Source organism: Podarcis filfolensis, assembly GCF_964270895.1.
Source record: "Podarcis filfolensis genome assembly, chromosome: 8".
Lineage (NCBI taxonomy): Eukaryota > Metazoa > Chordata > Lepidosauria > Squamata > Lacertidae > Podarcis > Podarcis filfolensis.
Window position 1 is genome coordinate 52,971,614 of NC_139611.1, and position 26,465 is coordinate 52,998,078.

At 47.0% G+C, this 26,465-nt stretch overlaps 2 protein-coding genes across 3 annotated transcripts in view; one reads left to right on the plus strand and one right to left on the minus strand.

Moving 5' to 3' along the window:
* Positions 1-6,474: 6,474 nt before the first annotated feature.
* SPMIP8 (sperm microtubule inner protein 8) lies at positions 6,475-14,959 on the minus strand. 2 transcript variants are annotated; one of them, XM_083625068.1, is made up of 8 exons: positions 14,736-14,959; positions 12,258-12,482; positions 11,634-11,695; positions 9,998-10,172; positions 8,781-8,842; positions 7,817-7,881; positions 7,692-7,724; positions 6,475-6,596 (listed from the first exon to the last, which is right to left on the minus strand). In XM_083625068.1, exons 2-8 carry the CDS (start codon positions 12,478-12,480, stop codon positions 6,566-6,568), a joined length of 651 nt encoding a protein of 216 aa, XP_083481194.1. In that variant the 5' UTR covers positions 12,481-12,482; positions 14,736-14,959; the 3' UTR covers positions 6,475-6,565. The 2 variants fall into 2 exon arrangements, with proteins under 2 accessions (XP_083481194.1, XP_083481193.1); XM_083625067.1 differs by having other exon boundaries at positions 14,811-14,954.
* A 4,320-nt stretch (positions 14,960-19,279) lies between these two features.
* Positions 19,280-26,465, plus strand: part of CNGB1 (cyclic nucleotide gated channel subunit beta 1) — a gene marked incomplete at its 5' end in the record, with an annotated part of 39,523 nt that continues 32,337 nt past the window's right edge. Inside the window, 10 exons of the mRNA XM_083625847.1 lie at positions 19,280-19,284; positions 19,581-19,743; positions 21,557-21,590; positions 22,567-22,609; positions 23,379-23,511; positions 23,602-23,650; positions 24,672-24,744; positions 25,201-25,282; positions 25,963-25,996; positions 26,099-26,225. Coding sequence (XP_083481973.1) covers positions 19,280-19,284; positions 19,581-19,743; positions 21,557-21,590; positions 22,567-22,609; positions 23,379-23,511; positions 23,602-23,650; positions 24,672-24,744; positions 25,201-25,282; positions 25,963-25,996; positions 26,099-26,225 — 743 coding nt within the window. The remainder of the gene's footprint in view (positions 19,285-19,580; positions 19,744-21,556; positions 21,591-22,566; positions 22,610-23,378; positions 23,512-23,601; positions 23,651-24,671; positions 24,745-25,200; positions 25,283-25,962; positions 25,997-26,098; positions 26,226-26,465) is intronic.

Genomic DNA, 26,465 nt, shown 5'->3' on the forward strand with positions numbered 1-26,465 from the left:
AAGGCTCAGCTGCTCAGGAAGCTCTTGCCTGCCAGTGATCTCAGTTCCATACTGGAGGCCTTGTCAGGGGCTATTCCCCCTTATCCCCACCTCCTGCTCAGAGAGGCCAAACACCATGCACAGGGAGAAGGGGTAATAGCTGCATGTTTGGGGAAGAAGGCCCTGACCTCCCCCTTTTGAAGGAGGTCTTCTCATCAGTCACCAGAAATGTGACTAGGAAAAATAAATCTGCTTGTGGTTGGGGCTCTGGGACTTAAAGATGAAAGGAAACAAACAGCGATTCTCAGAAAAGGATTTGGCCTGTTTAGTTAGCCCAACCTGGTGGAGCTCCACGTTTTGGACTACAACTCCTATCAGTCTCCGTGCCGGTTGGGGCTGATGGGACTTGTAGTCCAAACCATCTGGAAAGAACACCACGTTGGGGAAGTCTGAGATAGCCAGTGGGCCTGTTCTCTGCCTTTAGGACATAGGAAACCAAACAAGGCTATATGTGAATGCAGTCCAAGTTGCCTTTCTCTGTATGTTGCTTTATTTGATGGACAGATTTATCCCACCCTTCCAAATAGCTCAGGGAGGTGCACGTGGTGGTTCTCCCTTCAGCCCCCGTCCCGGCCCATCTTTTTCCAATCCTCACAACAACTATGTGAGATTGAAAAAGTGCAGTTGGCCCAAATGAAGTTTCTGACTGAATTGAGATTTCAACCAAGGTCTACCTAGACTAAGTCCATTGCTAGCCACCAAACCCCACTACCACTGCTGTAGGGCTGGGCATTTGACCTGTAAGATGGTGGCTGGATATTTTAAAAGTATTGATTAGAATCATGGAAACAACACAGGAAGACATCATCATCAACATTTGATTTTAATTCATGTAAGACTGTCACTTTTTCAGCAACAAAGTTAAGCTCAAAGTAGCTCCCAACAATAAGCAAAACATTGCAAATAACATCCCAACAATTGTAAAGTATAATAACATAAAAATGCAGTCACATCAGGAAAGCAAGAATTAAGAAACTGCAGTCCAATACCAGCACATAATATGTAGGTTTGATACCTTGTGCCAGTGGTTTTCTTTTTTCTTTCTTTCTTTTTAAATAATTTTTATTAGTTTACAACAAAAACAAAAACACGTATTAATTACACATCAAATTTTTCACAAATTATTCCTTTTCTGGACTTCCTTCAGCTTTTCCGTAAATCATCCATAGTCATTATTTAAATTACGCATTCCTTAGATTTATATTGACATTATTTATATCTTTCTTTCTATTCCCTTTAGACAATACTTCTTAATTTTTCACAGTGCTTCTTTAAATCCCTCTAGCGTTATCTGTCCCTCACTTGTACTTTCCAGATATTCCACAAATTTCCCCCAGTCCTCGATGAACTTTTGGTCTCTTAAATATCTAATCTTCCCTGTCAATTTGTCCAATTTGGCTCTACAATCGTTATTACCAAATCGTCTGCAAACGCTTTAATCTTATATTCATTTTGGCCAATTGTCACTCCTTTTATTTTCTTGTTTTGTCTAATCGAGTTCAGAAGTACTTCTAACACCGTTATAAATAATAGTGGCGAAAGTGGGCATCCCTGTCTTGTTCCTTTTAGTATCTTTATTTCTTCTGTGACTACATTATTTATAATCAGTTTGGCTTTTTGTTCTGTATAAATTGCCCTTATTCCATTGAAGAACTCTTTACCAACCTCCATATATTCCAAGTTTCTCAACATAAAATCCCATGCTATATTGTCGAAAGCCTTCTCTGCATCCACAAACATCATTATGGCTTGTTTATCATTCCTGGCAGACAGATATTCCACCATATTGATTATATTTCTTATATTATCTTTCATCTGCCTGCCTGGAAGAAAACCCGCCTGATCCTTATGGATGATTTCCAATAGTATATTTTTCAACCTTTTCGCAAGAATTCCTGCAAATATTTTATAATCCGTATTTAGCAATGAGATCGGTCTGTAGTTTTTAACTTGAGTTAGGTCTGAGTCCTGTTTTGGAATAAATGTAATATATGCCTCTTTCCATGTTTCCGAAATTTCTCTTTCTCTTAAGATGTTGTTCATCACTTCCTTCAATGGCGTCATCAAAATAGATTTCATTTCTTTGTAGTAACTCGCGGTGAATCCATCTGGCCCAGGAGCCTTTCCCCTTTTTAAATCTTTTATTGCTTCTTTTATCTCTTCTATTTCAATTGGGGTATTCAATTGTTCTTTTTTATCTGTCGGGATCTTCTGCACCTTTTTCTCTTTCAAAAATCTCTCTATTTTCCTCAAATTGTTTCTTTCTCCATTTTTATATAGTCTTCTGTAGTAGTCCAAGAATCCCTTTCTAATTTCCTTCGGATCGGTTATCTCTTCTCCTTCCACTGTCATTTTGTTTATTGTGTTTTGTTCCTTTCTTTTTTTGATTTGCCATGCAAGCCATTTTCCTGATTTGTTCGCAAATTCGAAATTTCTTTGTCTCAGTTTTTTAATATTCCATTCCACTTCTCTATTTATTATAATTGCAAACTGAGTTTGTAAAGCTTTGATATTTTCTTTTATTTTCGGACTGTTTGGTTTCTTGATTAGTTTTTGTTCATTGTCCATTATCTGCTTCAGGATTTCTTCTTTACCCTTTTCTCTATTTTTATTCTTAATTGTATTCTGCTGGATGAAGAAACCTCTCATCACTGCCTTGCTTATGTCCCAAACCACTTTTATCTTTGTGCCTTTGTTGCAATTGTCAACGAAGTATTCTACTAGCCTCTTTTGCGCTTTTTCAACAATTTTCTGGTCGTCCAAGAGATAATCTTTCATTCTCCATCTGAAAGTTCTTACCTCGAAACCTTTTAATTCAAATTTTATTGGGCTATGATCGGAGATCACTTTCGATTGAATTTCTATTTGTTGGGTTCTTGGAGTCAGTTCGCTCGAGATCCAAATCTGATCAATCCTTGACATTGACTGATTCGGTTCGGAGTAATAATTGAATTGTTTGTCCAGTGGGTGTCTAAGACGCCAAATATCTATCAAATTACAGTTTTTTATCATTGAAAAGAAAGATTTGGGTAATTTCCCTTCTTTACTTGTTCCCTCTCTGAGTCTATCCATTTCCAATGAAACTACTCCGTTCATATCACCCATTAATATAATTTTCTGATCCATATATTCAAATAGTTTTTCTTCTAAAATTTTGTAGAATTCAGTCTTATTGCCATTTGGTGCATAGATCCCGACTATAATCAAAATTTGTGCCAGTGGTTTTCAACCAGTGTGCTGAATGATGGTCAGGGGTGCCGCAGGCAACACTGGCCTCTGTTCTTCTTTCCTTCCCTCCCTCCTCTGATGCCCTCTCATGTCTTGCACAGCTGTTTGTTACAGTAGCTCTGGCTATAGCTGGCGAATGGTGCCTCGGGGCTGGCCAGGGAGTGTAGGAGCTGAGGCAGTCTCAGAATAAGCAAGCAAGCAGGCAAAGGAGCCTAGCCAGCCAGTCCTCCAGCCCTTGCTGTTGGGAATGGACAAACAAGTCCCAGGCCCCTGTGGGGCAGTGTGAGGAGGTGCCTCTCTTTAGGGCAGGGGCAGCAGCAGTGGCTGCCCAGAGGACTCCCAAGGAGAGGGGGGAGGAGAAGAGGCTGAGGGAAAACTCCACAAGGGAGGGTGTTCAAAAAAGGGTGAGAGGCTGCCAGCTCTGCAGGCAAGGGGTGACATAACTAGGCTCCTGAGCCCCACAGGGGTGGCGCAGAAAGAATGTACAGTAGTTGGTCAAGGGAGTCATGGACTCAAAAAGGTTGAAAACCTCTGCCTTATGTTAATGACAGCCTTCTCTGCCCCTTCCCCTAGGGAGGAAGAGGTTGGAAGAGCATCCATAGGGCTCCCATTTCCCACTTTATCCTATCTACAGCTGCCTCAGCCAACTTGCAGTTGTGGTCCAAACATCTGGAGGCCACCAGGCTGGACAAGTGGCCCTTGCCGCTAATGACTGCTTGCATTCCACTTGGAAGAAACCTGCAGCTGTAGCAGGTAAACAGTGGGAAAGCTTTTGTCCTTGGCTGACGCCAGGCTTGTAACCCTCACTGACTCACCCTTGCTAACAAATGGCACCACTGTGACATTAAAAAGGGCAAGTTGCACAGCAAGTTGCACAGCAGCATTCGTTGAATATTTATTGTACAGTACATCATTATTGTATTTCAACCCTGCCTTTCCCCCAGACCAGGACTCAAGGCAGCTTACACAAATTAAAACAACACAGATAAAATACAAAAAGCTAAAAACATATAAAAGGTAATTAAAAAGTAATTAAACTATAATAGAATTAAAACAACGCAAAAACAAACCTATTAAAATGCAGCAAAAACCACACAGCACTATTAAAAGCCCTTTCCTTAAAAAACGGTTCCCAAAGGCTTGTCAGAATAAAAAAGGGCTTCACTTGCCAGATGGACAACAAAGAGAGCCAGTCTAGCTTCTCTAGGAAGGGAGGACCAAAGTCTGGGAAAAGCCACTGAGAAGGCCTTTCCTGTGTCCCCACCAAGTGTGCCAGTGCGGGTGGTAGGGCTGAGAGAAGGGCCTCCCCTGAAGATCTCAGAGCCTGGGCAGGGTCTTATGGGAGAATATGGTCCTTCAGATAGCCTGGGCCTAAGCCATATTGCTCTGTTTTTCCCAGTTTTTGGATGAAGACCGTTTTCCCAAAGCGGTATCCATCTGGTGCTGGGCTGATACTTCCTTGGGTAGAGATGTTCTGCAGCAACCACTCCAACAGCCCTTGGCCCCCTGGCCAAGGGCAGCAGCCAGAGGATGTTTCACCTCCCTTCTGTGGCCCAAGGGCAATCTTAGTGAAAAGACTAGGCAGGGAGCTGACCAGCATGCCAACTCTACTTGCCGTTAAACAGAAGTGCATGCGGATCTGTGACTTACCATATTTTTCGCTCTATAGGACGCACCCGACCATAGGACGCACATTGTTTTAGAGGGGGAGAACAAGGAAAAAAAATTATCCCCCTCTCTGCTCAGCGCCCCTTCAGCGAAGCGGCAGGAGAAACAGAGCCCCTTCCATTTCTCCTCCCGCTTCGCTGAAGGGGCGCTGTGCAGCTCTCCTTCTCTGCTGAAGCCAGGAGAGTCTTGCTCTCCTGGCTTCAGCAAAAGGAACCCAAAGCCTATCCCTGAAGCCTGGAGAGCGAGAGGGGTCGGTGCGCACCAACCCCTCTCGCTCTCCAGGCTTCAGCGAAAGCAACGCGAAGCCTCCAGAGCGCGGAGGGAGCGCTCCCTCTGCGCTTCGGAGGCTTTGCGTTGCTATCGCTGAAGCCAAGGAGCCTGCATTCGCTCCATAGGACGCACACACATTCCCCCTTAATTTTTGGAGGGGAAAAAGTGCATCCTATAGAGCAAAAAATACGGTATACTGGTATCACTGGTGAGGACATGAAATGTTCTCTGGGAAGGGAGGGCAATCACTTTCTGAGGATGCCTCATTCTTCTAGCCTACCGTGACAAAACAAAAACCAGAAGCTCCTGCAGGCCCAATCCAGCACCTGCCTGGGATGTTCTGTGGGCTCACAACACGCAGGCCCCTTATACATCCTCCCATTGCAAAATGTTGAACATTCCAAGCCATCCTGGGAACTGGCTGAGGTATGTTTGTGAGTCTAAGCATGCCTCTTAGCCCTGCGGAGGCTGAAGGCATCAGCTGGGGACAGGGGGGTTGGCCCAAGGTCTCCTGCTCTACTCGCATTGCCAGGATAAAGTAAGGGGAGCCAGGAGGAGGGATGAAGGAGCCCTCCTGCTTCCTTCTCCCTCTTGGGAGTGCAGCCAGGCTGCTGCCAAGTCAGCCTGCACCACCTTTTGCTCTGGCTCCCTGTATTTGTCCTTTGGGCACAGGTGAAGGTTAGACTAACTGACTTCATGTGATGGAGCCCTTCAGGCTTGGGCTATACAGAGGCCAGAAATCGCCTCTCCTCGCTTCCATCATGATCACAACAGAACCACTTCATATAGCACTGAGACTGCAAACTGGGGGATAGGAGCTACAAAGAGACATTCCCATCTGCTCCCCCTTCCTGTCCTTTACCTCAAAAAATGCATCCCCTACCAGGTAATAGTGCTGTCTCTGAACCTGAAAGTTCTGTGATCAGGGACTTCAACGGATCGCCCGTTCTCTGGCCCCTGGCAATGCTTTCCCTTTTAAGTCCCACTACTCTTCATTTTGTTGCAGCAATACATTGAAAAGCTCTGGGCCAACAGGCTTGATGGCTGCAAAGAACCAAAGGTGGTACCTCCTGAATCTGGTAAGACATGCTCAGTGAAGGCTGGCCAGCAGTCTCTTCGTTGTGAACCACTTTGCTGTAGCATGCTGGGAAGAAGGCCAAGACAGTTTTGGGGTGGGGGGAACTAGCTATCCTTGCTGCTCCCCTCCTGTTTCCTCATCCCCCACTTTGAAGTGTATTTTATTTGACCAGGAAACGCCTTCTCTGCACCTTCCTTGTTGAACCAATAGCATTTATTCCTTGTGGATGTTCAAAAGCTGAAGGAGAAGATTCATGTGGCTTCTTTTTCTGTGGCCTGTCTCCTAGTGCCAAGGTTGGAGATAGTGAGAGCGGCTAGAAAGCAACAGAAGAGACCATTTCATATATCCACAATCAGTTATTTTGAAATTGGAGTTGCCCAAGGTCAGATCGTTTGAGCTGGGAGCATTGGTGCTGCTTCCTGGGCCATTAGTTGACTTAGGGGTGGTGTACAAAGAGTCTTGTCCAGCCTTGCCCAACTTGGTGTCCTCTAGGTGTTTGGGCTACAACTCCCATTGATGGCCATAGTGAATGGGGATTGTGGGAGTTATAATCCAAAGCACCAAGATGGTACTTGGAGGGTATCAGGTTGGGGACGGTTGGTGGTGGTTGGTTTTGTCCATGTGCGAAAGATGTGTGTTCTGAATTCCCATCTTTGAATTCCCGATTCCACTGTCCATCCAGTGTACTAAAATGACTTTTCCCTGCTGAATGAAAATCTAGTGCAAGTTGTACTCTCAGCAACCACTGTCCTTTTCTATACATTCATTTACTGTGTCATAAAAGCACCATTCTTTGAGGGGGATTATTCATACACATTGAAAACCTTTTTCTGTTCCTTTTAAGAGCGTAAGAAAAGCCTGCTGGATCAGGCCAATGGCCCATCTAGTTGAGCATGCTGGTCTCACAATGGCCAACCAGATGGCTGTGAGAATCCTGCAAGCAGGACCTGAGAACAAGAGCACGCTTCCCCACTCCTTCCAGCAACTGGTATTCAAAAGCACTACTGTCTCTGACCATGGAGGCAGAGCAGCAGTATGGCTTGTAGCCATCAATAGCATTCTCTTCCATGAAACAGGCTAACCTTCTTTAAAGTCATCTAAGTGGGTGGCCTTCACTGCCTCGTGCGGGAGTGAGTTCCATTGTGGTTCGAGTCACATCCAGTTTGGCCCCCAGATAACAAGGCTCTTCTTAATGAAAGCCATGTGTGAGCCTGAAGGCTTGCTCCAAAAAGAGCAAGATCAAAGCCTGCCCAGTTGACAATGAACTGGTTGTATCTGGCTCATGAGCATTGATAGCTGGCTCGCCTTCATTCAATAGCATGTGACGTTTTCCTCTCTCACACTGAGTTGGGTGGGATTTAATTTTTTTGGCCCCTTTTGTTCCTTTGGGGCCAGCAGAGCCAGTTACCTGTGTGCTGATCCAAAGCTCCTGTAGGTATTGCTGCAACGAAACAAAAAGACGAGTTATTCAAGGGTTATGGGGGAGGTGATTGTTAACCCTAAGGGGATTTAGGTGCATGTGATGATACTTACACAGTGTTGTAAGGCATGGGCTTTGGTCCATATCTACTCAAACTTGGGTTCTGGTTGAGGCAATACTAGCATGAAACAGGGGAGAAAGATGATGCTTTAAGTTTTGAATTGAATCTTAAATCCAAGGTATGTGGGGGTGGAGTGCAGAACCTAACACAAAATATTGCAGTGTAGAGTGCATCTGTTCAGAGTACCAGCCACATCCTCTCTGGGGATGCGCTATTTCATTTTATTCCCTTCCCTGCTCAGTTATCCATTCCCCCCACAACAGACCCTGTGGACTGGAGACCCTGGCTGTGAATGTGCCCTTCTTAGAAAGGTTAGGACTGAGAATCTTTTCCAGCCTGAGGGCCACATTCTCTTAAGAAGCAACCCTCTGGGGGCCTGTATGCCAGTAATGGCCAGAGGCAGCAAGGGGCCAGAGGCAACAGTTGTGACTCTTAACCAGGCCTAGGCAAACTCAGCCCTCCAAATGTTTTGGGACTACAACTCCCATCATCCCTAGCTAACAGGACCAGTGGTCAGGGATGATGGGAGTTGCAGTCTCAAAACATCTGGGGGGCCAAGTTTGCCTATGCCTGCTCTTAACCTTTTGCCCAGCAGGGCTTTCTGCCAGCCACACAAACTGGGGTTTCTTTCTACACGCACACTGCACTTCTTTTCTCCCCCCCCCCCCATCTCTCCATTCTGCTTCCAAGCTAACAAAATTCATTTTCAGAGATTCAAGGATGCTTTCCAGCCAGGAAACGACCTGAGAAAGGGGCAGTGAGAGACATAGCTTGCAGAGAATCCCAGGGGCCAGAGAGAGGCAAAGGGGGCTGCATTCAGTCCCTGGTCCTAAGGTCCTTACTCCGCCACCCCAGGTTCAGAAGTTCTCTCCAGGGCATCCAGACAAAAGCTGCTTCAGCCACCACCTCTCACTCCTCACCCCAAACATGCACACTAGCGAACAACAGTCTCTTACCCGCCAGGTCTGCGTGACGTCGGGTTTTAAGTACCTCACGGCGTAACAGCTGAACCCAAGAACTGTGAAAGAAGCACAGAGGGCTTAATCTCCTGGTCTGCTTTGCCAGCTGTGGCTGATGCAGCTAAGTAGCCACAAGTGCTTCTGGTGTGTTCCTATGCGCAGGCCCACAGGGAAAGCTGGGAATGGCAGGGATTTGGCAAGACTTGCTGTGCGAAAAGCAAGTGCCCCAACTCCTTCCTTCTGCACTGAGTGGCTTCAGAATGAGAAAGTAAAGGAAGGTCAGAAGGGAGGGCAGAGTCAGTCCATACAATGCTGGGGATTGCTTTGGGATTACTGTATTTGACAAAGCTCCTCATTCAGGAAAGGAACTTCACACACTCATAGGAAACCATTTGGCTGTTAGTAGCATGTCTCTGTGGCCAAGCATTGCCCGGGGCTGATGGGAGTTGTGGTGCAAAACTTCTGGAGGGCACTAAATTGGGGATGGCTAATCCTAACCATTTCCACTAAGTGTTGCTGAAAGACACCAGGGATTGGTGCAAAGGCCCTTGTGGTTCTTCTGCCTTCCAGTTCACAGAACCTTCTTTCTAATCACTCCTGGTTTGGGAACATTTTTTCACGACCGTTCTGTGACCTGGCAAAATCACCATGTGGACAAAGCAAGATCACGGGAAGATCACAAGCTGAGAAGCACCTGGAGGAGTTTTAGGGATTGAGCCAAGACCTCGCCGAGGGACGCAGGTGGTGCTGTGGGTTAAACCACAGAGCCTAGGACTTGCCGATCAGAAGGTCGGCGGTTTGAATCCCCGCGACGGGGTGAGCTCCCGTTGCTTGGTCCCTGCTCCTGCCAACCTAGCAGTTCAAAAGCACGTCAAAGTGCAAGTAGATAAATAGGTACCGCTCCGGCGGGAAGGTAAACGGCATTTCCGTGCGCTGCTCTGGTTCACCAGAAACGGCTTAGTCATGCTGGCCACATGACCTGGGAGCCTCGGCCAATAAAGCAAGATGAGCGCCACAACCCCAAAGTCGGTCACGACTGGACCTAATGGTCAGGGGTCCCTTTACCTTTACCAAGACCTCACCATGTACTTGGCACCTCCCAAAGGCCACTCCCTAGGGAAGCTCTCACTTTGAGGACCTGATCATGCCAGCAAATGGCTGTGGTGCAACTTCCTGAAAGACAGAAGGATGCTGAAGGCAGCTGTACCTCCTACCTTTTTTGCTAAAGTTGGGCACCTTGAACTCTCCTGCACTGGATACGAAGCGAGACCAGTCGTCCATAGCCCTGGTGTAGCTGGGCCATTCCTCCTGGTTGGTGCTGGGCAAGAGAGGCGCCATTTTCCCTGCTCGGTACTTTTCAGTCAATGACTTGCCCAGTTCTGTCATACCCTGAGCAATGACAAAGTTACTACAAGGCAGCCCTGCAGTCGGACGCAGCGGAGCACAGAAGAGTTTCCTGCGCTCAGTTTAAGGGATTGCATGCGGTGATGCCTACCTCAATTTCTGAGAGGGAAATGTGTGCAGATCAGCTTCCCTCAGCCTAGTGGTCTCCAGCCGTTTTGGACTACAAATCCCACAGGGGCTAGTGGGGGTTACAGACAGTCCAAAACAGCCAGAGGGCACTAGGTTGGGAAAGGCTGGCACAGAGCACACAATGGGTAGTGGCACCAGGTAGATGGGCATTTGTGCCACTTACCCCATGCAACCGCCTCAGGCTTTGTGAGAGATGGTTAAGTGCAGCTGCATCTTTCTAGGAAGCATGTATGAACACACACTTTTTTCTGCTTTGAAATGCATGTTCAGAATACACTGATGTCTCCAAGGAGTAAGTATGACTTTTAGAAGACATCTGAAGGCAGCCCTGTATCGGGAGGTTTTTAATGTTTGATGTTTTAGTATGTTTTGATATACGCTGTGAGCCACCCAGAGTGGCTGGGGTGGGGTATAAACAAAATAATAATAATAATAATAATAATAATAATAATAATAATAATAAATTTAAAGCCTCCTATCTCCCTTCCCCCCAAACACACACCAGGAGGCAGAGAAGTTGCTTCCTGTATAGAAGCAGCAGCTCATCCAGGCTCATCTTTTAAAAGTGACACGATAGAAGTTTATGCATAGTTGGAAAACTGGACAGAAGAATGTTTTTTCTCCATCTCTCATGGTACTGGAACTCATGGACATTCAATGAAGCTGTATGTTGGGAGGCTCAGGACAGAGAAAAGAAAGGACTTCTTCATGCCGCTCATAGTTAAACTATGGAACTCACTTCCACAGGAGGCAGGAATGGTCACCGACTTAGATGACTTTAAAAGAGGATTAAGACTAATTCATGGAGGGAAAGGGCTATCAATGGCTACTAGAATAGCCACGATGTCTGCCTCCACAGCTGAAGGAAGCAATGCTTCTGAAGTTGCTGGAAATCACAGGAGAGGAGAGTGTTCCTATGCTCATGTTCCACTCACTGGTTTCCCATAGGCCGTGATTCAGCTGAAGACTCTTCTTATGATCTTAAGTTTAGGACTGTGCTTTGCTCAAAAAAGCAAATGGGGTGGGGATGGGTGTAATGCACAGACCACTGAAGGGGCAGCCAGTTAAGGTGGCCGGATGTAAAACTGTAGAGGGCTCCTGCACCTTTCATAGTTGTGTGGAAGAGGGAATTGCAGCAGGTGAAGTATGCCATGCAAGCAGCATCTGCTGGAATCCCTCCTTGATCCAACTATGAGAACTTCAGGAGCCCTCTCCACTTCCTCACCTGGCCACCCAACACTCCTCAGAGATGGATGGACCAAAGGATGACAGCGACAGCAACAACAGCAGCAGCAGCATTTGATGGCAGTGACTCACCAGGGATGGGAGGCGCTGGGTGGGCACTCCAGCCAAGGTGAAGGTTGCATTTTCAAAATCATCTTTGGGGGAGGGGAAACAAACACAAACAAGAAAGATGAGTCAGAGATGTCAAGATTACCTGCCCCATCCCAGCTGGCCAAGGGCCCTGCCTCTCTAAAAATGTCAAGTGAATTGCAGAACGTGCCACTACACCAAAATCCTGATTTTGGTTTTAGAATACAGTATGCAAGTTCCTGGTCCTCATCACCTTGATGCATAGGTGGACTGAAGGGGAAAGAGAACAGCCTCTGAGGTTTCTAAGTAGATCTGCCACTCACTGCCTCCTGGGCTTCTCTTGTGCCACCACCTCCACCTCCTCCCTCCAGGGCAGCCACATCCTCCTACCACCTGCTCCTCTCCAGCCTCTTCCCCCTCCTCCTCTGCCACCTTCAGCAAGCCAGGGCTTCCACAGTCTGCTTCCAGATGGTGGCGGCAGCAGAGGTTTTTTGCCGCAAGTGGTGAAACATCCTAGGCCAGCCCTGTACTCACACAACACCACAAGCAGAGCAAACTCTGGAGTTCAATGCTCAGTCCCCACCCTGGCTTGGCTCTCAATACCAATGAGCCATCTGCCCCAGTTACCTTTGCAGCAAGTGGTGGTTGTCCTGCAATGCTCGTCTGTGAGCTTGAAGGCCGCGGTGTCCATATCCATCTGCCTTAGCGTCGGCAAGCGGGGGTGATAGATGTGATGCTTCACTCCAGACAGCATGACTTTTCTGGGCTCCAGCGGGATGAGGACCGCCGGAGAGGCGTAGACAGGAGGAGCATCTTGAGGACAGAGGGTCAAATCCAGTATTTGGGCCATTGCTGCAAAATTAGCCAGAGGAAAGGGAAAGGGGAGTTACTGCCTTGCCCATGCTGTCCTCTGGGCAAGTGAAGGCACCCTCCATCCCTCCAGCAGAAACTCTTCCTTGAGCTGGAGTTATCTCTGAGTTCACCGTTTGAAGGAGTGGCCTCCTCTTACCAGTGGAAGATGTGGGGGGCAAGATTTTTATTCACCAAAATGTCTTGGGCCAGCCCTGGGCATCCTTTTGAACAAAGGGCATGCATAAGACTGGTTTGCAAAGGTCCTCAGGCTGGGATATGAGTCATGAAGCTCCCAGAGGACGCTGAACACTAGGAGGATCACAGAAGTCTTCTGACTTGTTCAAAATCCCTTCCCCTTCCATGCAAAATTATGAAGAATAATAATTTTCCAGGACTTAGAAATGGTTTGAATGCATAACTGCTGTGATCAGGCCACTGGAATCCATGCAGATCAGGGGTGACTGACTTCCAGCCCAGGGATCTGATCAAGCACATTTTTCTGGTTCCCCTAAGACCCAGTGGCAAAACTTGAGGACTCAAATCTTGCTTTCCATTCTATGCAATAGTTGCAGAGCCCCTTGCAGCGCCCCCGAGGCTCCGTGCCCGGTGTAACCAAACAGGTCATGTTCCCCTAAATCTGCCTCTGCAAGACCCCACCAATTTTGGCAGTCATTGTACAATGGATTTTAAAAAAAATATTTAACAGTGTTGGTGTCAGCAGAGAGCTTGAAACCTGGTTAGCAGCTATGGACTATGTCTTCTATCAGCCAGTAGGGTTTAAAGGCACTTAGGCTTCTGGGAATTGTCATCTAGAACTGCTGGGCAGCACCATGCTGGAGAAAGCTAGTTTAAATTAAGTTACATTTCCAAGCTGGGATGTAACAGAGACCTGTGATGAGCCTGAATCAAAAGTGGCTGCTTTCCATCTCCTCTGAGATGCACAAAGAGAGGGGAGCATGTGAATGTGAGCCTACAGCTTCCCATGGTTCATGGAATGCTGACATCCAAACTGATCCTGTGCTTGCTGTGTCTCAGAGCAGCAGAAGGAACAGAGGCAGTGGCGTAGCGTGGGTTGTCAGCACCCGGGGCAAGGCAAGTAATTTGCGCCCCCTAACCCGTGGATTTGCGCCCCCTAACCCATGGATTTGCCCTAACCCCAGATGTTGCGCCCGGTGCGGCCGGCCCCCCCTGCACCCCCCACGCTACGCCACTGAACAGAGGTGCAAAGGGCTGTATAAAAATGCTGGAGGTTGCTTGGGGAGGAAGTTCCTCAGGAAACAAAAGAGCTGCCTTAGGAGTGAACTTCCTCTCTATGTTTGCAAGGACTGTAGCGGCTGCAGCTTCCCAGCTCACAGGGACACACGCAAGCAACATATGTCTTTTATCAAATGTGTCAGAACAAGCAGGGCTCTGCGGGTCCCATTTCCTGCTTCCTGTGGAAGGAATTCGAGGCAGCCTTCAAAAGCAGCATAGAAAATGTCTTTCCTCCGACTCCATGCACTCAGGACCTGCCAGGCGCCTGTCACAGTTGCAGGAGTTGCAGCTCTGCATCACTTTTCCATCCCCGCCTCACAACTGCTATTGCGCTGCCCTTTCCATTGAATTATTGTCCTTCCCCACCCCCAATCTGGCAGGCCTACCAGTATTTAAGCAGCCTTATTGATTGCCAATAGACTTGCTTCAAAGAGAGTCTCCTGTGCAATACTAAGCAAGTGCCTCCTGTGTCTTTCACAGAGTTCCAGCGGCAAAAAGGCCCCCATGGGGCCTGCCTCAGGGCTGGAGGGCAAGGAGTGTGGCACACACAGCTCTGCCTTTCAGCACATGTCACTGCCACTCTGTCTGCCCCCTGAGGCACCTGCCTCACTCTCCCTAAAGATGGGGCTGAGCTGGCAACCAGAGTGGTTTAGGGACAAACCCATGGAGCTCTAGAAGATGAAGATTCCTCCTGGCAGCAGTGCCAGTCTCCTTCAGGTGCCTTCTAAGACGTTCTGCCCATGGCTCATGGAGGACAGTCTTTTGTCTGAAGGACTCTCTGACCCAAGTCTGGTTCAAGATCAAGAGCCCTCGGAAGGGAGCAGTGCGTGGGTTTTCCACCAGCAGCTAGGATCCGCCACCGCAAACTGAGTGGACACAGAAGGCTCCTTGTCACCACCTTCTCCTACACCAAAAGATGCATTTCTGTACAACTTACAGCATTTATTTCTAAATTTGCTTCTATGCATGTCAATTAGCAAATGCAAATATAATGCAAACCTGTCTCTTCTTTGCATGAGGGGCCACTGAAGCACCCTCACACCCGCAAGTCCGCAAGGAAAGGGAAAGGAATACCTCATCCAAGGGGAGACCTGCTTTCTTCTCTCAATTTGTTTCCCGTTCCAGGGCTGAGGGCTCACTTGCCCCTCCAGACATTCTTTGTATTGACCCCCAATTCTCCATGGCAACGGGAAGCCAATACCCCATGGAACAGTTGGGTGATGAGGGCAAGGTTGCTAGGTGACTAGAGCGATGTCACTGGAGTTACCTGGTAACGGGTGATCTCCCCCATTCACCAGGGCTAAAAGAAGGAAGTGTCGTGCCTGAGGTTGTAGTATCTGCTGTGGCCACTAGCCGGCCTGTGCAGGAAAAGGCCAAAGAGAAGTTTTTACACAAACATACACCCCACCCCCCGCCCCGTGCTGGTTCGGGAAGAAAGGAATTAAGAAAAGAATTGAAAATAAAACTGCCAACGTAATAATGCCATTAGAAAAACCTATGATGTGACCACTTTTGGAATACTGTGTACAGTTCTGGTTAGCTTACCTCAAAAAGGATGTTGTAGAGTTGGAAAAGGTTCAGAAAAGGACAACTAAAATGATCAAGGGGGTGGAAAGGTGATGATAGAAGCTTATAAAGTTATACATGGCATGAAGAAAGTGGGTAGAACTTGTGGGTGGCTGGTAAAGCTGGCTGTTGGAAGATTCAGGACACAGTGCATAGCTAAACTGTGGAACTCACTCCCACAGGAGGCAGTGATGGTCACTGATGTAGATGGCTTTAAAAGAGGATTAGACAAATTCATGGAGGAGAGGGCTTTCAGCAATTACCACCCATGACAGCTGTTCTCAGGCTCCATGGTTGGAAGCAGCAATGCTTCTGAATACCAGTTGGTGGAATCCCCATGACGGGGTGAGCTCCTGTTGCTTGGTCCCTGCTCCTGCCAACCTAGCAGTTTGAAAGCACATCAAAGTGCAAGTAGATAAATAAGATAAATAGGTACCACTCCGGTGGGAAGGTAAACGGCATTTCCGTGCGCTGCTCTGGTTTCGCCAGAAGCAGCTTAGTCATGCTGGCCACATGACCCGGAAGCTGTACGCTGGCTCCCTCGGCCAATAAAGCGAGATGAGCGCCGCAACCCCAGGGTCAGTCGCAACTGGACCTAATGGTCAGGGGTCCCTTTACCTTTATATGAGGGAAAACAGGATGCTGGACTAGATGGGCCATTGGCCTCATCTTACATCCTTAAGGGCTATAGCAGTTCAATGTTTCAATCCCCAATTGATTTAGTGCACCCTTCTTATGTTGTTATGTAGGAGGCTGGGCAGTCAGAAATTGCTGTGTGGTGTCCACTTCCTACCCACAAACAGCAATAAAGAAACCAGAGCACACCCACACTCCTAACCTGTCAACTGCAGCCATTATTTGGAGACCCCCCCCCCCGCTGCCACATCAGCCTCCACCAGCTCAGTGGTGGTTGGTATCCAACAGAACTGGTGGGGCAGAAGGCAAGGAGGCTAACAGCAGGGGGCACCAGAGCCAATGACAGGCAAAGCCAGAGTGAATGACAGGCAGCAAACTAATTCTGACATTGCTCCCAATCCCCTCCCTGATTAGCTCTACAAGAGATTAGGGAGGAAGAAGCTGGCAGTCAGGGCTGCCCCCTGGACTGGTTGTAGGAAGGCAGGCAAGTGGGGACTGGCTGAGGGCTGACAGAAGACAGTTGTTATTACTGGTGGTAGTAGTAGTACCCCACCCATCTGACTGGGTTGCCCCAGCCACTCTGGGCAGCTTTCAACAAATATAAAAGCATAATAAAGGGACCAGCCCAAGGGACCAGCCTCCACCACACCAGACAGGAGGGCTCTGGCTTTCTGGTGCCTCCTTTTCACCCTCTTCCATTTCTACCAATCCCAGAGTGATTGCCTGCCCGCCAGCACACCATGATGGAAGTTGTAGTGCAACCACATTTGGAGGGCACTACATTGGCGAAGTCTAAGTTAGGGGTTAAGTCAGGGCTCAGCAAACTGTTTCAGTAGTGGGCTGGTCCACTGTCCCTCGGACCTTGTGGGGGGCCAGACTATATTTTTTTTGGGAGGGGGGGAATGAACGAATTCCTATGCCCCACAAATAACCCAGAGATGCATTTAAATAAAAGGGCACATTCTACTCATGTAAAAACACGCTGATTCCTGGACCATCCATGCGCCGGATTGAGAAGGCAATTGGGCAATATCTGGCCCCCGGGCCTTAGTTTGCCTACCCATTAAGTGGATGGAAAATCAGCACAAGTACCCTTTACAATAGCAGTGACAGCACATAAATAGATTTATGCTTAACTCTAAGCCATAACAAAACACAAGGGATATTCAGAGCTAAGGTACAATTTTAGTCCTTCGTTTTCTGAGGGCCAACGCAGATAAGGGAAAACACAATGTAATAACACTCCGTTTGTTCTAAAAAATTGTCCTCTTCTTCTCTGGTGTTCATTTGTAGCTGGGTAAGATTGTCTTCCATGACCACGGTCTTAACAGTGAGTCCATAAGTGACTGTGGAGGCCAATTCTGGATCTACACATCCTTCCACAGTAGGGACATAGGTTTCTGGGTAGGAGTTGATCATGGTGAAGGTTTGCCAAACGTGCCTTCCTCTTAGCATGTTCTCCCTTTCGTCCTGAGTTTGAGTGTCTTCAAAGCCCATGACACCCTTGGTAAAGGCTGTTCTCCCATTGGAGCGCTCGCAGGCCAGTGTTTCCCAGTTCTCAGTGTTGGTTACTCATATGGCTGATCTCAGCAACCCTGAACAACTCTGGAACAGCTGATTAAGGGGGAGGAGGGAGAAATTCTACTAATCCAGCACAACTTGTTGGTGAATGCTAGACAGGGGTCAGCATACTTTTTCAGCAGGGAGCCCGTCCACTGTCCCTCAGACCTTGTGGGGGACTGGACTATATTTTGGGAAAAAAGAATGAATGCCAATGCCCCACAAATAACCCAGAGATGCATTTTAAATTCTACTCATAAAAACATGTGGGCTGGATCTAGAAGGTGATTGGGCCAGATTTGGCCCCCGGGCCTTAGTTTGCCTACCCATGTGCTAGAGCAATAATTTCCTAGCAACCAAGGTGTTAGCTGGTGAAAGGACATTTGGATGATCCAGGAAGAGACTTGCTACAACGGAATAACGTCATCTACACCATTCTTCCACATATGAGCAAGCCTGGTAAGGAAAAGGCCTATTCAAAGAGATTAGGGGCAGTAGAAAATCCTGTTAGCAGCACAGAGTCAGTGGGAAAGGGATCATCCTTTAATTGACAGCATCTGCAATGACACAATTAACTTGACTGGCCTCTGGCTCCCGCAGATTGGTCCTGAAGATTGAGAATCCACTCCATCTGCTTTGGGCAGTGGCGTGTGAATGTTCAGTATACTCTTTGTCCAGTGCTAGTAAGCCGTGAACGAGTCATATATGGAGCTTTGCCTGCAAAAGTGTGAATGTGGCTACATACACATTAGTATCTTGGACTGCAGCGAGGTCATTCCCAGCCCCACACTGCTGGGCTTCAAGTCACATTTGTACATTGCGGTGGACACCAAAGAGATGTCTTCGCCTGATGCTCATTACCTGAGTTGTTTCCCTGCAAATGCAGCACCCTCTGGGCTCCAGTTCACTGAAGTTGTCATCTGAGCATGTGCAACAACAGCTGTCTGAAATGTATACACCTCATCCGAACTACAACTTCCATTCTCAAATGAGATGGAAGCAAGTGTGAGGGAAGACACTTCAAACTGCAGTATTTCTCAAGAAGCAACAGGATAGATATATGATTGTTGTTATGTGTGCTCACCTTCAAACACCAGCAGTGGGAGTGTGCTAGAGTTAGGTGTCAACAGTAACGTGCTGCTAGCTAAGCTCTTTCTGCTCCAGGGCAGATGTTCTCTCATTTGGGTGGTGCCTCGGGTTGGGCTGCTTTTCTCTCCTGGTTTTTAGAACAACTCAGCCTCCCTAATCCAATTTGTTTACTGTGTTATCAGCTAATCCCTTTCCCAGCTTCTCAGAGGGTTGCATTGTAGCAGGAGAGCCAAGGACCTTGTTCTAACTAGCAGCGACAATAGATGACAAGGGAAGCCTGCAACTCTTGCTCCTATACCTACCTGCCCTCGGAGGAAGAACCACCCCCGGCATAAAAGACAACAGGACCATGATGGCATCCATAGCTCTTTAGCCTTTCTGCAGGTAATTTCAGTTTTCAGTGGGCTAGACTGAGTGGTTCAAAGTGAATTTTCAAGAGTTAGTCCCCTAGCGTCTCCAGGTAGGAGGCAGGGGAACATGTTTGAAAACCCAGAAAGCCACAGCAAGCCAGTTCTAGACAATCGGCAAGATGTTCCTGCAGATAAGGCAGCTTCCTATTGAATTAGAGAGCTAGGATAGAATTTGCAGTAAGGCTTTGTTGCCTATTGAGGGTGCTATATGCTCAAAATGCTTAATAACTGCTGGCTTGTGTTTGGCTCCCTGTCTTGGCACTGCTTGAATTGTTACTGTTGATGAAGTAAGGTGAGCTTGTTTGGGGAGAGGAGCCATAAAGCCATGTGCGTGTCTTTTTGTTGAAGCCCTGGGATCCATTCAATACATCAAAACAAGTGTTATTTCACACTTTCCAGTGCATTTTCACTTTCCCCTTCACTTATCACAAAAAGTTTGATCTTCTGGGGGAAGTGGGTTTGTGGAGCAAGATCTCCCCATCAACTCTCATTGTGCAGCTTAAACGTGTGAATTAGAAGCCTCCCAGAAATGCCCACAGTCTCCCCCAGTGTCTCACATTTTTGGGCTTTTTTTCCTGGCAAGAAGCAGTAATGAAATTCTGCTTTCTGCAGGTAGCAGGATGCTGGGCTGGATTGAGAAAGTCGTACCGCAACCTCCTGTCAGCTCCCCCATCGCTGTAGTAGTGGGAAAAGACACACAGGCTGACCAAATAGCTGTAGAAGCTGGGCCTGTATCTGCAAGGCAGGTGAGTGAACATCTCAGTGGTATGCTGAGGGTGGGGGCTTTGTACCAGGGCCAGCTCGCTCATGAGGCAAGATGGGGAGATGGCCTCAGGTGGCAGGATTCACAGGGACAGGAGGTTCGGATGTAGATCTTCCTTCCTCACTCATTTCTTCCCTGGTGGGGATGGGCGGGAGGCGCAATGTTGGCATCCGCCTCAGGTGCCAAAATGTCTTGGGCCAGTCCTGGACCATACTAATTCCATAGACTTTTGACATGTCACATTCTACCTTGGCAAACACAAGCTTGATCTTAAGGGTCAGCAGTGGGAATGGCGTGGTGAGAATGAGGTGAGGTTTACTATTCAGATTACTACAGGATAGCTGAGAATGGATCAGCAGTAGAGGTGATCACACGTTGGGATGTGGTTTCAAGTGGGATCTGATGTGCTTTATGAAAACAAGAACAGCAACAACAATTTACAGAACAAAAGTGTTTGGCCACTGGCCATTGCTGAGAAAATAACTCAGAACTGAAAAGTGATAAAAGGAATAGAAAACAACAACACAGGACAAATCTTTTACCACGTGGGAATTTATTCAATACACAAATGATAATGGTCTTAAAGAAAAGCTATCCAGAGCATTGTTGCAGATATGGTTAGTGTGAACAGTACGGTCTGAACTACACTCTTTTTTTAAAAAAATTGTTTGCTATCTGTGACAGATAAGACGATTTATGTGCTGTCCCCTCACATAAGGTTTGGATAATCTGTATGGATTGATAAAGAAACAGTTACATTAATGTATAACCTGTTACCTGATGAGAGGTGTGGCAGAGAAGGATTAGAGATGTTATGCTATATGCTTGTAATACAAAATTATTACATTTATTGTAATAAATGAAAATTATTTAAAGGATAAAATTAAAACGAGCACACAACTGAAGTGTGCTATGCTCACCTTCTGCACCATTTATAAAATGAGCTTAACTCACCCTGCTGTGCTTGGGCTTTTCAATCAAACTAATTGTGTACACGAATGCAGCAGGTGGCAGAGTTGAGTCTTCCACAGCATGTAGTGTAGATTGGAGGCTGTGTGTGTGTTTGGCAGAGATGCTTAGGAGGACTGCGTTACAAGCATGTCCCTGTTTACAACTGAGAAAATGTTGGCAGGTCTGCAGAGGGTTGAAGAGCTGATGTTGCTTCCAGGCTACTTTTCGTTTTGTTAAGGCAGCTGCAGCTTTTGCAGCAAATGCAATTGTCCAAGGCAGCCTTCCTTCCCCAACGTGGTGCACTCCAGAAGTTTCAGACTCTACAACTCTCACCAACCCCAGCCAGCACAGCTGTACGATGCTTGGGCTGGTGGAAGTTTGGCTTTGCTGGCTGGGGCTGATGGGAGTTGTAGGTTGAAACATCTGGAGGGGACTGGCTGAGCTAATGTGATACACCTGGCTGCAGTGTAATATGCTGCCAGCCCTTAAGACTATGATAAGAGCCTGCTGGATCAGGCCAATGGCCCACCAAGTCTAGTAAGCTGTGCTCACAGTGGCCAATCTTAGGACAGCCCTCCCCTCTCTCATCCCCGAGTCCATCATTTACACAGCAACACAGTGAAAGAAATTACAGAAAGGTGTGGAGGGCTTTGAGCCCTAGTCCAAAGGCTGATGAGATTACCGTAGATGGTCTGCTCATCAAGTAGGCAGAAGAGAACTACGGTAACTGGTTGGGCTTGAGCAAGATGCTTCTGGCTGATCTTCTCTACCACCCTCTGGGTGCTATTTCACTGCCCGAGGGTTGTTCTCTGATTGTGGTTTCTTCTCTCTTGTGAATCCTCAAGCTGACAGAAAGGAGTCCCAGGAGTGTTGCAGAAGGTAAGAATTGGTGGTGATGGGGAGGGGAAAGAAGAGTACGTGTGTATAAGTCCTGGAGACAAGGCAGAGTTTGGATTACAAACTCTCACTGCTCCTTCAGACAGCCTCTTTATTCAGCATTCATTTTGATTTGCTAGTGCAAAGCTCATGCAGATGTCCTGCCCTTACTGGGTATTCATTCTGATTTGCTTCCAGGGCAGTTATATGACAAGGAGCATTCAGCCTGGTTCACTTGTGGGGTGTTTACGTATTTTTCCATTAATAATTTGCTCATCCCATAATTCAATGAATGTCCCTGGCACTTCCCAAACTGCAAGAAGTCCTGTTTTGTTAGTAGGTTTGTCATGTGAGGGTGATGGAAAGCTCTAATCCACTAGGATTGCACAAATCTATGTTTCTGGTATGTGTTTGAATCCCTCCTGCAAATTACTGACAGGTGACCCACAGGTGGGTTCAGGCAGCTACTGCTTTTGGATGACATCTCTGCAAATGAAACTGCAAATGCATTGCCTTGTTTGCTTGGAATCTACCTTGGTGGCTTGACTCTGCCTCCAGAAGGCTTGCAAAGTGGGAGGGAGTTAGAATGAGTCTGGGGCCCCCACACTTTTTTTGGGTTGTTACCTTCTCCTTGACCATACACCCCTTCACAATTCTGCACTGTTGGCTATCGTAACTACCTGTTGTGTCGCCAACATTTTCAGGCGCATCCTTGAACATTAAAAGTATGGGCAGTGTGCAAGGATGGCAGTTGAGGAGAGAGGTGCTGTGGAACCTCAGTGCACATTTCCAAACTTCAGGATCTCTTTTGAAAAGTTGCAAAAATGCAACCCTGTCCCTTAAGGAGGTGTCATGGGGGCATCACCAAAAAATCTTCTGTGGCTGTAAATGTGATCCAGAGAAATCTTATATGCTCCTGGAAATGCAAGTAGCACCCAAGGATAATTTTAGCTTATAGCTTGGCTTTTCCTCCATTTAGGGTTCAAAGAAAATGCTCGTGATTCTGTCTCAACAACAGACAGGTACCTGCCATTCTTTGTTTCTCTCCCCCTTATTTTACACATGTACCCTGTTTCCATCTGGGTTCCTTATTCTGAATTGCAGCTAAAAGGAATAGTAGGGGAAGGAGTCATCTGTTTGAAGCTTTCTAGCACACACCGAAAGGCTCCTTTTTAAGGTGGTTTGCTCAGAGGATGGTGGCAAACTGTACAAAGTGAGGCCTTCAGGGGTCTCCAGAACTGCCCCCTTGCAGAGATGCATTGATTTTAGACCCTCAAGTCACCACTTTGGGCATGATGAGGAGGACTGTTAAGGCAGAAGACAAACCAAAGGCAAGTTTCATATCTGCATTACAGACCAAAATGCCCCTAGTATTTGTTACAGAACCATAGTTCCAGGAGCCAGCAGTTAAGATCCACATGCTGAGTTTGTGATCTGGCTATACTCACATATGTTGGGAACTCTAGCATGGGTGAGAAGCCAGATCTGGGAACGATGGGATGGGGAGCTTAATTCCTTTCTCAGCCTTTTCAACACCTGCCCTCCTTCCCATGTGGCAGCTGAATCAAAGGCCCTGCTTTCTGTAATTCAGGGTGTGCTCATCTGAATAGCACCCTTAAATGACTGGGTGGTTGTGTGTATATGTTTGGGGTGATAATGGGGGGGCATTCCTTGCAGCTAGCTGCCTTCTGGGTGGGGAAAGGTCTTGGCTCTGCTTCTGCTGTTAAGGTCTGGAAGGAAGGAAGCTTCTTTGTCCACCCCAGCCCTCCTCCTCTTCCTCCTCCTTTGCAGCCCTGGCCGAGGAGTCCTCTCCTGGATATCTCAGGGCCTGGAGAAGGTGATGCCACAGCCGGCACAGAACTCTCCTGTCATGCTGCAAGAGGCTGCCAAGAGCTTTGAAGCCAGCATTGATATCCCAGACGTGGTGAGTAAGGGTGATCCAGTTTGATGACAGTCTTGCTTTCATCCTGAAATGTTTCCAATGGTGAAATTTATTTTTTTGGTCTGTGTTCAGACAGAAGTCCAGAGCATAGAGGAGGAGAAAGAGGAAGAGGAAGAAATAGGTAAAGTCTTGTGTGTGTTTGTGTGTCCCCCGCCTGTGAGTGGGCACTGAAATGTGTTCCCTGACATGATGTATAGAGGGGTAAAGGTAAAGGTAAAGGGACCCCTGACAGTTAAGTCCAGTCGCAGACGACTCTGGGGTTGCGGCGCTCATCTTGCTTTACAGGCCGAGGCAGCTGGCATTTGTCCGCAGACAGTTTTCCGGGTCATGTGGTCAGCATGACTAAGCTGCTTCTGGTGCAAAGGAACACCAAAACCAGAGCAGCGCATGGAAACGCTGTTTACCTTCCCACCGGAGCGGTACCTATTTATCTACTTGCACTTTTTGGCATGTTCTCAAACTGCTAGGTTGGCAGGAGCTGGGACCGAGCAATGGGAGCTCACCCCTTTGCGGGGATTTGAACTGCTGACCTTCTGATCAGCAGGCCCAAGAGGCTCAGTGGTTTAGACCACAGTGCCACCCGCCCCCATAGAGGGGTAAGTTGCCTGTAAATAATTGACCAGCATGAGAGGCCCCCTATTCAATCATAGCTGTGCAGTTTCTCATATCTTTAATACTCCGCAGAGTTCCTCTTCTCTGTCCCTCAGGTATTCACAGCAGCTCCTGCCATTAAGTCAACGATTTAAGAATCCCCCTTAAACTGGACACTGGGTAGGATTGCAGCAACAGGAAAGGGAATGTTTAATCACCCCCCCCCACACACACACTGAATGTCATGATGAATGTCTTCCCCTAACATTAAGGATCAGGGAAAGGGGAACTTATTATTTTAAATTTGGCTTTATTTGTTTCTATACTAAGATGCGAATAAAAATATATCTATGGAGTGTACAAACATAATTTAAAACCAATAGCAACAACAACAAAACACAGCAAAATACATGGATGGAAGAGAAGTGCAAAATGAGTTATCTGATACGAAGGTTATAGAAATGATAATCTGGCCCTTTCCAGCAGACAGTGAGAAAGTATCTTCTTTTCCAATCCCCTGTTCTCTCTCTCATTTCTCCTACTTCCACCAGTGTCTGTGATTGATGAAGAAGAGGAGCAGAATGAACTGTACTACAGCTCAGACAACAATGCCCCGGATAAAATGTAAGTTTTCCCAAACCCACCAGGTATTTTGAACTTTGCCTGTGCTTGAATCCTAAAAACATTATACAGAAGTAGAAATTTCAAGGTGGAGAGTCTGAAGATGAAGCTTCTTAGTAGGAACCCCTCCCTGAAGAACAGTTTGGAGTGCCATTTATGCACCTTTAGCTATGCTACCACTTTGCTGGGAATGCACAGAAATGCTCTATGATCTTAATCTATGTACTAACTAGCACTTGTGCAATGTTTGACTGCAATTTCCCACAGAAACAGGATGAAGGGAACCACAGGAGGGAATCTTCTTTGTGTATTCCTTTTAGTTCTATAATGTGGACACACACACAAACACACTCTCTCAACATGTGTCTTGCTGTAGCTGTGATGACAGTTTTATTGTGGACTAGTAAGATGAACAATCGTAATAATGTGTTCCTTTTCTCTTTATCTCTTTCTCTGAAGTGGTGGGAAAAAAATGATCACTTGGATTTGGGAAGGATTTGGGAAAATGATGCCTCAACCTGAAAACATGAAAAAGACGGAGGTAAGTGCAGACAAGGCAGAGAACAAGCAGAAAAATAAATAAAAGGCAACAGTGTTATTTCATTTAAACAAAATTCACGGAGACTGCAAAATAATACTTTGCTGGGACCACCTAAGGCTCGCTCACAAGGTGGTGTGTGAGATTTTGGCGTACACAAAACTCTTCCTCAGGTTGGTGTGTGTGATAGAGTGTTTTTTTAAAAAATAGAATATAATGAAGTTTGCTTTCAGTCCCTTGGGCTGCACAAAATAACTAAGCTGGGCTGAATTGTTGCAGAAGCTCCCAAATGCTGTAGAATTCATTCATTCATTTGAATTTATACCTATAGGTTTTAAATTTTATAGGGATGCTCTCCTGGTACCTTCATTACGTATCTTTAGATGCCAGGCAAAAACATTTCTCCATAACAAGGTTTTTGCCTGATAAACATTCAATGGACTTTCAAATGTGTTTGTGGGAAGGTGGCTATTGGCTTGTTTTTGTTTTATGTATTTTGTCTTTTTACGTTGTGAACTGCCCTGTGATCTTTGGATGAAGGATGCTTTTCTCTGAACTGCAGGCTCCTCCCTACCTGCCACTTGCTGCCCTTTTCTACTCCTTTGCAAAAGCCTGTGAGGGGGCAGAGCTGGCATTCATAATACAGGTTCCTCTTTTTGCTTTCTCTCCATTTGTGCTACCAGGAAGGGACCCCAGGAGACCAGGCTGCACAACGGGGTGAGTGACTGGCTTTGGGGTGCCCTAGTGATTTGGCCTCAGGCTCTTGCAGGAAGGATGCTAACTTCATTTTCCAACTCTCCCCCTCCCACCCCCTCACAGCACAGAAAGGGAGTTTACCTGCCAGCCCTCTCAGTGAACCAGGGACGAAGCACCGGCCCTCGACTGACAGCCTGTCCACTCGGAGCCTCTCTCTCTTTCCTCGAACACTTGGCGGTGATGGAACCAGGTCAGTGTGCAGAGCAGCCTTGCTTGGCCAGTTGGATCCAGCAATTCAGGTGCTTCTAAATGCTTTGCACGGCAATGGAGAACAGCAATCAGATATTGTAGAGTTGGAAAAGGTTCGGGAAAAGGCAACCAAAATAATCAAAGAGGATGGAGCAACTCCCCTATGAAGAAAAGTTGCAGTGTTTGGGGCTTTTTATTTTAGAGGAAGAGGTGACATGATAGAAGTTTAGAAAATGATGTA